The 12,337-nt window shown below is 34.4% G+C and overlaps 1 protein-coding gene across 3 annotated transcripts in view; it reads left to right on the top strand.

Moving 5' to 3' along the window:
- The window catches only part of PTPRG (protein tyrosine phosphatase receptor type G), a 631,793-nt gene extending 623,894 nt beyond the window's left edge, over window positions 1-7,899 (top strand). For all 3 annotated transcript variants that reach the window (XM_039880554.1, XM_039880552.1, XM_039880553.1), the window contains 2 exons: window positions 3,296-3,431; window positions 3,953-7,899. In XM_039880554.1, the coding sequence (XP_039736488.1) occupies window positions 3,296-3,431; window positions 3,953-4,099 (283 nt within the window). In that variant the 3' untranslated portion in view covers window positions 4,100-7,899. The remainder of the gene's footprint in view (window positions 1-3,295; window positions 3,432-3,952) is intronic.
- Window positions 7,900-12,337: the final 4,438 nt, after the last annotated feature.

The raw sequence follows: 12,337 nt of genomic DNA, 5'->3' as shown, positions 1-12,337 counted from the left end.
AAACAGAAAATGTCATAAGAGTCCATTTTTAGAAGTAACCAACTCTAAAGTACCTAGCAATTAAACTAAAATGAAATTAGCAAAGACTATGAAGAAAACTATAAAATCTAATTGAAAGTCATAAAAAACTTGAATAAATGGAGACAAGACGTGTTTATGAACAGAAAAACTCAAAGACGTTAATTTCCTCTGGTAGATACATATATTTAACGCCATCTAACCAAATCACAACAAAACATTTTCTGTCCTTAACAATCCAGTTTCAAAATTAATATGAAATGGATGGGATGGAAAAGTTAGGAGTACTTGGAAATGAGTGTACAAGTGGAAAATGAAATATAACATGTTTGAAGCACTAAAAACAATATGAAACAATAAACTTAGGGACAGCCAAAACTATTGCGGAATCTCGCTTTATCAGCTATCAAGAATTATCACAAACCTATACGAATTAAGACAAATAAATGTGGGAAAATGAAAAAAGATAAACTGAAGGGTTAAACCAGAGTTCAGAAACATGCTTGCATTCATCAGAATTTAGTATATGATAAAAAGGCTGCTCAGGTCAATGAAAAAAGATGAGACTATTCAATAAAAAAAATGCTGGGATAATTTGTTGTCCATTGGAAAAATAACTAAAATAGGAACCTTATATCAAAACAAGAATAAGATTCAGATGAATTCATTAAAATTAAAAAATAAAATTAGAACAATGTAAAATACTGAGCTAGAGAAAGCATTCTCAAACAAGATTCCAAAAAGAGCCAAAAATGAAAGATTGATAAACTTGATTACATCTAAACTATACTTCAGTATAATAAAAACAACCACAACATTAAGAGAAACTAGGAATTGAAAAAAAAATACTTGCAACATGTCAGATAATATAATTTCTATGAATCCATTTAAAAGAGACAAACCTAATAGGAAAATGGCCAAAGTATATTAATAGGCAATATCAGAAGAGGAAATACAGTTGATTAATAAACAAAAAGATATTCAACTCTGATAATCAAGAAATGCAAATTAAAAAAAAACATTAAAAAACAGACAGAGAAGGTATTCACTTATACATCTGATAAGAGATTAATATCTAAAATATATAAAGAACTTATACAACTCAACAACAAAAGAAACAATCCAATTAAAAAATGAGTAGAAGACCTGAACAGATATTTCTCCAAAGAGGAAATACAGATGACCATTAGACATATGAAAAGATCATCATCATCAGAGAAATGCAAATTGAAACCACAATGAGATATCACCTCACATCTGTTCATAATGGCTACAATCAATAAAGAACAAGTGTTGGTGAGGATGTGGAGAAAAGGGAACCCTCATACACTGTTGGTGGGACTGCAAATTGGTACAGCCACTGTGGAAAACAATCTGAAGATTTCTCCAAAAATTAAAATAGATATACCTTTTGACCCAGCGATTGCACTTCTGGATATTTATCGAAAGAAAACCAAAGCAATAATTCGTAAAGACCTATGCACCCCTATATTCATGGCAGCATTATTTACAAAAGCCAAGATATGAAAGCAACCTAACTGCCCATCAACAGACGATTGGATAAAGAAATTATGGTTCATATATACAATGGAATAATACTCAGCCATTAAAAAAAATGAAATCCTACCATTTGCAACAACATGGATAGACCTAGAGGTTGTTATGCTGAGTGAAATAGGTCAGAGAAAGATAAATACCATATGATTTCACTTATATGCAGAATCTAAGGAACGAAAAGAAGAAACTAATCAAAGACAGACACAAATATAGAGGACAGTCTGGGGTCAGCCAAAGGGGTGGGGGATTGGGGGGCTGGGAGAATGGAGTAAAAGATTAAAGAAGTACAAATTAGTTGATAGATGGTCACAGGGTTGGGGAGCATGCCATAGGGAATGCAATTAGTATTAATGCAATAATGGCTAGGTGGAGAGAAAGAGCAATTAGAGAGATCGTTTTATAATCTATATAAATGTCTAACCAATGTACTGTATACTTGAGACTAATAAAATTTAAAAAGAAAACATTAAAATTTTTCATCTACCAAATAGGCAGAAGCATTTAACTTTAAAATGATGAGAAGAAACCAATATTCTCATGCTGGGAGGAATATAAACAAGTAACAACCATTTGGGAAAGAAATATAGCAATATATTTAAAACTGAAAACGAGCATACCTGTGATCTAGTTCTTCTACAGATGGCACCTCTTCTAATGCACACAAGATACATGAACAATTTAAATGTCCATCCATAGGGAAATGAGTGAGTCCAGTATGGATGCAGCAGCTGAAATGAACTGGATCAAAATGTACTGATATACCTAAATCTAGAAGGGTTCATCTAAAAGTTTAACAATTTTTATCCCTAGATAGTTTACCTCTAAAGTTGGGGTGGCAGTTAGGGGGCTATTGGTCTTATTTGTATCAAAGATGAAAAATATCTGTAATGTTTTAATTTTATATATGAATATTCAGAAACTGAATATCTAATAGTTTTTAACAACACAGTGGGCACAGGGCATCTAAGTTCCAATCTCACTTCTACCGGAAACACGATCTCGAACAATTTTACTTAATCCATCTGTTTCTCATCACTAATACGGAAACTATGTGCCATCACAAGTTCCTATAAAAAATGGATTAGCCAGCCTGGCTTGATTTAAAAATAAAAAAGGTCTATTACTCTTTAGAGCCTTTTTTCGTATGTGTAAAACAAAGAACCATATTTTTCCAGGGATTTTAAAGAAGGTGCCTTCATTTGGAAAGTTCTACTTCAGTGCCAAAAATAATTACTTGATATGGAACCCATTTTGAGAATTCTCTGACTGCATTTCAGTAATGTATTTTCGTTTTTGCTCATATTTTGTAACTTCAATTTAGCTGTTTGGGAATTTAAAAAATTTTTTTCAGTCTTTCACCAATAGCCTCTAGTTAAGGTTCTCATTATTTTTCCATTTATATTGCCTAATTTGCCCCCAATATCAAATCTTCTATAGCTCTCCCAAGTCTAATTTTGAACCTCTCATGTCATATTAAATATCAAGCTAAGTATCCGATAAACTAGTTTGGGTGAGTTTACTTTCATAAACAAATGTCACCTTTATCTAAAATTTTAGCCTCTAAATCTCTCTCCCATTCAGTAATTTCATTTATTTTTATACTTTGGAATAGGTGTCTCTACAATCTACTTAGCTTCTATGAAAATATGTAATGGTAATTCCATTTCAATATATTCAGTCCCTTAGTACATCTGAAATAGCATTTTTTTTCTTCCCCAAGGTATGGAGCAGTTTCAGCAGGAATGTTGTGTGCCCTTACCACCCTGTCCCAGCAACTAGAGAACGAAAACGCTGTGGATGTTTTCCAGGTTGCAAAAATGATCAATCTTATGAGGCCTGGAGTATTCACAGACATTGTAAGTGCTTTGCTTCTTTATGAAATTTCTACAACATCAGTTGAAATTCAGGCTCGTGCTTTAGAGTAACGGTTCTCAACTGAGATACTTTTTTTGGTTGCCACAACTGGAGTTGGAGAAGTACTCTGGCACCTAGTGGGTAGAGCCCAGGGCCACTGCTAGCCAACCTGAAATGCATAAGACAGACTTCCACATTAAAAGAATTACTGGCCCAAAATGTCAGCAGTGCAGAGGCTGAGAAACTCTGCTTTCTAGAGTATAGTATTCTCATACAGTTATAACATATATTTGTTAATTTACTGTCAATATTGAGAATTAGTTCCAAGCTAACGGAGATCAAAAGGACATTAAGAAGGCATAGGTCTTGGTTATATTCACATGATTTTTAAGTTTCTTAGACAGCATAAATATATATTCCTGTTTCTCTAGTATGTTTTTCACAATTACATTTTTAACTGGTATTTTAACCTTGGATGAAATGACTAAGCTTTGGCTCAAAGTGTCTTCCTCTTGCTTTTCAGGAACAATACCAGTTTGTCTATAAAGCAATGCTTAGCTTGGTCAGCACTAAAGAAAATGGAAACGGTCCCATGACGGTGGACAAAAATGGTGCTGTTCTAATTGCAGATGAATCAGACCCTGCCGAGAGCATGGAATCTCTAGTGTGATTGAAATCCTGGAAGGGCACTTAATTTGTAAAACTTCTGAAGACTGAGAACTTTTTGAGGCCTTTTTTGCCAGACTCTAGGTTATACAATAACCCAGTTACTTTTTTACACTGATAAAAGTTTTGATATTTATTTTTTGCCATTTTAAGTCTTAATGGTATTCTACTGAGCATTTGCACCTCTGTTCATTTCACCCAGTGAAACTCAATTTTACCTAGTTTGCACTATATGATCAGTGTTACTGCCTATAATCTAATACTAAAGCAAACCCCGATGTGACATTCCATAACAACATATATGCTACTTTTTAGTTCAGTACAGTGAAGGTCTTTGTTATGACAGTGAATCTTGATTTTATTATTATTGCTAAACAGTTGCATTCTACTAGCAGGCAATGCTGTATTTTTTTCCTCAGTCCTACTCTCCTCTTTTCCTTTAGACATTGTTCAATACTGTATGCCTTCTACATTTTAATGGAGTGGATGAGCATTGTTTTCTTTTAAAGACTAGCAGGTAATTGGGAGCTATTAAGGTCCGTTGACATCATGGCCTTGAAACAGTCCCATTTATGATGGTGAAGATATCCATTAAGAAATTAGAAGATTTACGAGTTGCTTTATGTGAACATCACTTATTAGTTACAAACTTATATTCATAGCTTTAAAAAAATGCCCAATTGTGTCAAAATAAAGGATATCTCTGTATTGCAGTTTTCACAGTAGCTATGTGGACAGTGTGTGTTATTTCCATTTTGACTCTGTGAAATAGCTACACCTAAAAATCACGGCTATCTTTTACAATAGAGAGATGGCAATATTTTACACAACTCAGTTATGAAACCCATTAGTGACTCCCCATTAATGCTTCTTGGTTTTTTAATAGCATACTTCACAGCAGGTGGAATAATGAAAATATTACAGGTGTGTAATTTTGAAATTAGTCCTCTAAAATCCCTATTACTCATATAACAATCTAATAAAAACTACCTATACAGTTAACATTCTTTTCTTTCCTTTTTGCCAAATGTTTCATGATAAATCTCATAATTACATACATTCTTCTACTTAGGATTAAATTGAAAATACTGTATTAGCAAAAGTCTTAGGACTATCTAGACTCCCACACATGGATAAATCTGATTTGGAGAGAGAAAATTACAATCTTGAATAAAAGGCGATAGCTACATTTTCAAATAGTTTTTAAGAGCGAGAGATGGCTTTGTGTGCTTTTGTGTAGTTTAGCCTCAAGAACAGATACACTTCAGTAAAAGAGGCTGAAAATCATTACACAGCCCAAGGAAGTTATTTGGTTTAGCCTCTGGAGCCATACTCACCCCACAATACATAATGGAAAAATTAAGAGCATTAATAAGGAATTTCAGTTCCTTATTTTCAGTTAGAAAAATAAACTACTTACTGAGATCTATTTCTTCCAGTGTCTATGCTTTTGAGAAACAACTTCTATCAGACGTGAAATCACCACCAGAACTGGGCCTGGAAGAATAAAAGGGTTTTGGTTATTTTTTATGTCGATAAACTTCAACAAAAAGTCCACACTGGCTATTACACTATCTGGGTAGGCGTTAGAACATTGATGATCTTCAGCACTGGGGTTCTATTTACCTTGAGTTGACTTTCTGTGAAGTTTGTCAGAATGGTGCTAAAGGACTAAAGCAGCTCAAGGACGAGAGAGGCTGCAGGCCGAGACCAGGAGTTCCAAAGCATAGGCCAGATCAATGGAATTTTCGTCGACCACATAACTTGCCAGGGTTAAGTTAATCTCCCTTTTTGTTACATAGATTCAGCAACATAGAATAGTCTGCTGTTCACAAACTATAGGCTAGGCTTGAAAAAAGGTGTGCAAGTGAGCAAAGTGTGCTAAACTGTATGTGCTAGATGATAGAGATACCTACATAGGCCCTCTGCTCCCATCAGAAGCTCTACCTAACACTTTAAGAAAAAAGCTTGAACATAGGAACTCTACAACTGCCATAAGGCTAAAGGGAATCAGGAAGGTAAAGGTTTCAGATCATGGCAAGAGCTAGATCATTTTAGTCAAGTAGGTTAGTTTGACTGTATAGAGTATTGATATGCGCTCTTTCCAGTAGTTGGCACAGTGGACTTGACTTTCAGAAGTAATGTTTAAGTTGGGGTTCATGGTCCCTCAATAATTTCCCTCAGTAATTTTTTCTTAATATAAAAGAAAACATTGGTTAGAAGACTCATAACAAGTATTTCCTTCTGTGCTATTTACAGAAGGCTCAATACGTGGAAATGCATACCCTCTAACACAATTCTGTGACCGTCTCTTACATGAGCATCAGAATCATGATAAAGGAAAGAGATAGCTAGTAAATAGAATAGAAACATTACAAGGATGGTTTATAAGTTGTCTGCGAGACAACCGTGTGTCTATAGCGGGCCTGAACCAAAGTCTACAAATCCTGACCCACTGACCTATGAGCAATTGCTATTTGCCCATCTTGCCAAAGTAATCCAAACACACTTCACTGAGGATAGTTATATTCAGCAGTTCCTCACTCTCACCACAGAGTGTATCCTCACTATTATTCTTAATTTGTTATTGATAGAAACATGCTTGCATCTTTCCAGAGGCAGAGTTTCAAAGATGGTGTTTTCTTTGAGACATAAGCACATTGCTTAACTACATAACAAGGTTATTACCACTTGCACTCAGGGGGAAAGGAAATAGCTATTGCAAATTAATGTGTGCTAGTTTATAAAATAAGCTTATTGAGTTGTGTGAACTTAGCTCTAGGTGAACAGAATGCACACATCATACGAAATTGAACTGCAATGATCAGACCAAGTGGCCATGCTGGACATCAAAGAAAAGACACTTTATTTCCATCAAGAGAACTCTTTCTTGCATCCAAAAGCCACAATATTTTTTACATAAAAAAGTTAACTTCTGAATTTCAAGAAAAATAAGATTAATTGAATTGGTTTTTCTAATTTTTATGCCTTGGAGCATTTAGAAATCTGTTTTGAGTGGAAGAATCCAGCAAGGTCAGAGAAGGTTATGGTGTTCAAGGTCTGGCTGTTGGAGTTTTTAGCCCAGAGTGACATGTTGAAATCAACAAATACCCTTAATTATTTTTTAATGACACAGCACAACTGCCTTGTTATGAATTTTTCTTAAATGCATATATACTGTATTTAAAAATTAAAATATAGATACCAATTTACCAAAGATACATAATACTAATTCTAAGCAAAAATAAATAAGAGAAACCCAAACACATCATAATTTAAGAAATAATCAAAATGTAGTTTGTCTTAAGAATTTAGCCGTTATACTGGAAAATGCATTTCGACTCCTATGTTCTAAAGTTTATGTTCAAATGGTGCCAGTGGATTTTTATAGAAAGGGAAAATGCCTGCTTTTTTTTAAGAGCTGTAATTTCACTTACCCCTTTGCGCTTTTCCTTAGTTGCCATTTAACATACAATATTGGCTTTATTTATCTCGAGAAAGAAGGCATGGTACAGATAAGAAGGAATTGTAATAATGATATTTGGCCTCTACTTTGTCTTAGCTGTTAAACTGTTTTTAGTATTTTTGTTAAATATTTGCAAAGGGAAGCATTTTCTACAGAGGATAATTAATTTCAAGAAAAAATATCTTGAGTTTTAAGAAATAAACATCTCCAGAAAAGGAGACAGCCGATTTTATAAAATGTCGCAACTCTCCAACATTTGGGGTAGTGACTCCTTTTTAGTTAGGACATTTAAAACTAGCAAGCAGCCATTGTTTCTAAAAAAAAAAAAAAAAAAAAAAGACTCAGCCTACATGTCGTTTTGTGTTTCTTTCACTTCATCTCGAAATAGCTAAAATCATTAAAACTGTAAATATTTTGTTGCTTGGAATAAGCATCTTCTGGGAATTTGTATCTATGGTATATAATCATAGAATTTTATATTTTCATATAAAGCTAATTTTTTTCTAGTTTCAACTCTGTCAGTTTTGTTTTTGTTTTGTGTGGTGGATATGTGAATTCAACTTTCCGTGTATTGAAGTAGCAAGAACCATCTTTGCATTCCAAAAGAATCCAACGTGTTATTTCTTTGAGACAGTGATTGTGAAAGTTGGGTTTTCTTTTTTAATTCCATTGACCATTTGTGCAATAGGAATTAAACATAGTCACTGAATACATTCGTTGCATTGACCCATTTGGAAAAAGTGGTTTTTAAAAAAAAAAAAATTGTTCAGGGGGGAGGGGTTTTGTAACCTGGAATTTTTCCCTTTTTTCTTCTGTTTAAAACTATATCAAATCATTCTATTATAGTGTTATTTAATATGTAAATTGTATTGCTATACATAAAATAAAGTATGGTTTTTGATGTATCCATTAGTGCTGAGCATTTCTATGAAAATATCTGTATCCAATAAAATCAGGTTACTAGTCTCCCTTAACAGATCACATTTATACCCACTGATCCTTCATCTTAGTTTTACCTGCATACTGAATCAAACTTTATTCACTTTATTAGTCTGCTGCTGAGAATTACTATTTTCACCAGTGTATCAACTAGATTTGTAGCAACTTCTCCCTCTTAATATGTACCGTGAAGGACATATCTTGGAAAGACTTTTGGAGAATCTATGAAATATACAGGATCACTACAATTGCTTCTACTTACAAGGAATTCTGACATTTCCAAACAGGGGTCCCAAAATTGGCAGCTTTGATCTACCATTCTCTGTGAACTTTTAGCGGCCTCACATCCAGGAAGTCGACTCTGTACCAGGGCTCCAGTGTTTCTTTCCACAGAGAGAAGAGCTGATATTTCATTCTCCCTAAGAAAGTGGGCATTGAAGAAACAGTGTAGTAATCTTTTCCAGTGATATCTGAAAGACCAATTTCAACACAGAACAAATCTCTGATGATATAACCTAGTCCTTCTCAAATTACACCCATGTGAACTCGATACAGAGCATACCAGAGGTCACAGATCGATGGCCTGGAGATTATATTTAGTCTACAGTTATATTTTATTTGGCCTATAGTTTTTTAAAATTCATATTAGTAACCAACATTTAAAAAAGGAAAATTTACATTAAAATTCAGATTTCAAGCTCCTTTCAAAACCTTGAGTGGTGTTACAATACCAGGCTTATGTTCTCACACAGCAATAAGCTAGAGAGGAGGAGCAGTTGGTTGCCCCTTTTAGGTGAGGCACGTACTCTCCAGTTCACTAGAGTCTATATCTCTTCCATCACCTTATGTCTGCCCATCGTCAGTTGTTGAAATAACCTGCTTGGATCCTATAAGCAGTTGCACAAGAATTTTGAGACCACCTCCCATCTTAGGCTGTTAAACCAACAACCAAGAGCAGCAGCTATGACTGTTCAAAATAATTAACAAATCGATTCTCTACTCCATGGCTTTTACTGGCCAGAATATAAGGTTAGACAAGGATGCTTCATTTCTGCCACCAAGAATGGGGCAAAGAAACGAGTGCAAAAAACCACTGACCCAAAACTCCATTCCCTAACAGTTAATTCAGACTGTTAAGAACTAAGATTTAGAAACAAGTCACTATTAACCATGCCTGGTTTCAGACAGGATTAAAGACATTGGCTTCATTTCTGTCTGTGTTGGTGAAATAGCATACGGCACTAGGAGATAGGAACTAGAAGTTGGGAACTAGCAAGCTTAAATTGGCTTTTGTAATTATGTAGTTTGGCAGGAAGATAATTAGGCCAGCAGTTTATTTTAATCTAATAATCGCATGTTGCTTAAAAATTGAAAAATAGGAAATTAACATCTGATTTGTGGTCATTTGAAGTAATTCAACTTTCTATAGTTAACTGTTCTATAAATTTATTATCTTCCCTTCCCCACAGTACTTCTTCTGCAGTGGGTAAAGTCAAGCTTTGTGGCAAAGCCAATGAGAGTTGCAAAGCTTAGGATGACGTCATCCCAAATAGTAGATATCTTTAGCATTCTATTAGAATTCATTCCATTAGCATTTGCTAAACATCTACCACAGGCCACATATTACACTCTGTACAAAACGTAAAGTTGGCAGAGGCATTTCAAGTCAAATTTCAAAGATTACAATTTAATCTTAAAAATTAGTTCTTCAATTTATGCAAAAATACTTGGCACAATAGAGATGATTTTTAGGGAAAGAGTGAAAAAGACAATTGTTCACCATTGTGATCAAACAAGTAAAACCTGTAACCATTGATGTTCCCTAACTTATAAACTGTGCTCACAAAATTCTGTTTATTCTGCATTAAATTTCTTACTAGAACATAGAAAGCATTTTCCCATAGCGAAAAAGAAAATGTTAAAGAATGAGGACTATGAAGTCAAATAGCCTAGGGTTCCAGTAAATTCTGCCACTTCACTGAACAGAATGGCCCAGTAATTTACTGGATGATTTGGAGCAAGTTACATCACTTCTCTACATGGCGTTTTCACTCTTCATCTGTAAAATAGAGAAATGAATTTTGACTCATCGGACTGCTCTGAGAAGTGAATGAGATAATGTATGCAAAGCTCTTGTAAGACTCAGTTAATATTAGCCATTATAACTATCCCATTACCTTGTTTTATTATTTTTTTAATTGCTTAGCAGACCTCTTGTCAATCATGAGACAAAAAGTCTACTACCTTAGCTTGCCCGATTAAATAGCAATACTGAGATATTTCCTTTACTGATGAGGAAGCTCACCACATTAAATTAGATTCAAGGGAGGTAGATGAGGATGAAGTGGGAAAATGAGAGCAATCCATATATCCTGCTGTCTAGAAATGAGTGGCAGAAGCACAGAATGGACAAACACGCAATGCCTCAAACCTTGAATATTTCTCTTCTAATGGTTTCAATCTCTCGGTGTTCCAAAAAAGTTGTTGTTTAAGGAAAAGTTTCATAAATTCAAAAAAGTAAAACAGAAGTCTTCATAATATTTGTTAGTGTCAAACACCAAGTGCAGAATATTGTATAGTACTATGACAAAGATGAGCATTGTTTCTATTACCAGCCACAGTGCCCTAGCTCAGCTCCCAAACCATATCACCTAATATAAACTGTGATCATTCCTTTATCTTCAACTTTTATCTTCTGTATCGTCTCACACTACTTTCAGTATATCACTGTCATTATCAACCATCATCTTTCCTCACCCTAGGCCTAGCTGGCTTCTTTAGCTGCACACTATCGTACTGTGAAGAAGTGGCCATAGATTAGAGACATTTTCTGTTCTTAAAGCCTAATAAGTACATTATTTCAGAGTATCTCACTACATAAATAAGATTATCTGTTTCCTCTGCCAAAGCTTTTTCGATTGTTGAAGAAATGATTAGAATAAATTAAGGTTATCTTAGAACTCTCTGTATTTTAATAAATTAAAATATGTATTCTAATATATTTAACACATTCATGACTCATAAATCCTGTAAATGTTTCCAAAATTGGTCATTTAAAAAATAATATGGGATGGGCTTTTATAATATTAGATATAAAAATAATTGTTCATGAAAGATACACAATAATCATGTGAAATTAAACTCATCATTAATATTATTTACTAAGATACCTTTTGTTGGGACAAAATTCTCACATTACTTAAGACTATCTGAACTGGATTTTGTGTAAAAACATCCCAGCAGATTGCATAGGATTCTTTACTTTTAAGCTTTCACCATACCGATAATCAGATATTCTATATTAGAGAAAGCATCTCCTATTTCTCCCCTTCATAGTCTTAAACGCCTCTTGTGAGTGCATGCATATGAGCACCCAGACTGTGTAGTTCCAAAACCATCCCTTGGCTTTAAAAAATTATCCAGGCTTTTAAAAAATGATAAAGGAGTCCTTGCTGTTCTCAAAAAAAATTTAGGCCTAAATATCCCCCCAAATTCTGAACAGCACTGAGTAAAACATAAAATGCTACAGCAGCTAACCCCACCCTCATTTCCCTCAATAGCTCCCCTTTTGTTCAGTGTTATAAAATTTTTCTGCGTCGGATGCCTAGGTAACGCATGTCTCTAAAGAAGGGTATGCACCAGAGCAAGTGGATTATGGCTACTCAGCTGGCAGTAGCTGTAGTCTGCTTTTTAGCCTCCCTATCATATTCTCTATGATGAAAGGCATGGTTTTGTACACTGCAAAAACACTCCAAATAGATGTACAGACGGTATATATACTGCAAAAACATTCCAAATAGATATACAGATGGTCCCAGAACTTTATGGCTTACTATG

This window comes from Pteropus medius, unplaced genomic scaffold, assembly GCF_902729225.1.
Source record: "Pteropus medius unplaced genomic scaffold, Ma_sr-lr_union100, whole genome shotgun sequence".
Classification (NCBI taxonomy): domain Eukaryota; kingdom Metazoa; phylum Chordata; class Mammalia; order Chiroptera; family Pteropodidae; genus Pteropus; species Pteropus medius.
This window is presented reverse-complemented; position numbering and strand designations above follow the sequence as displayed.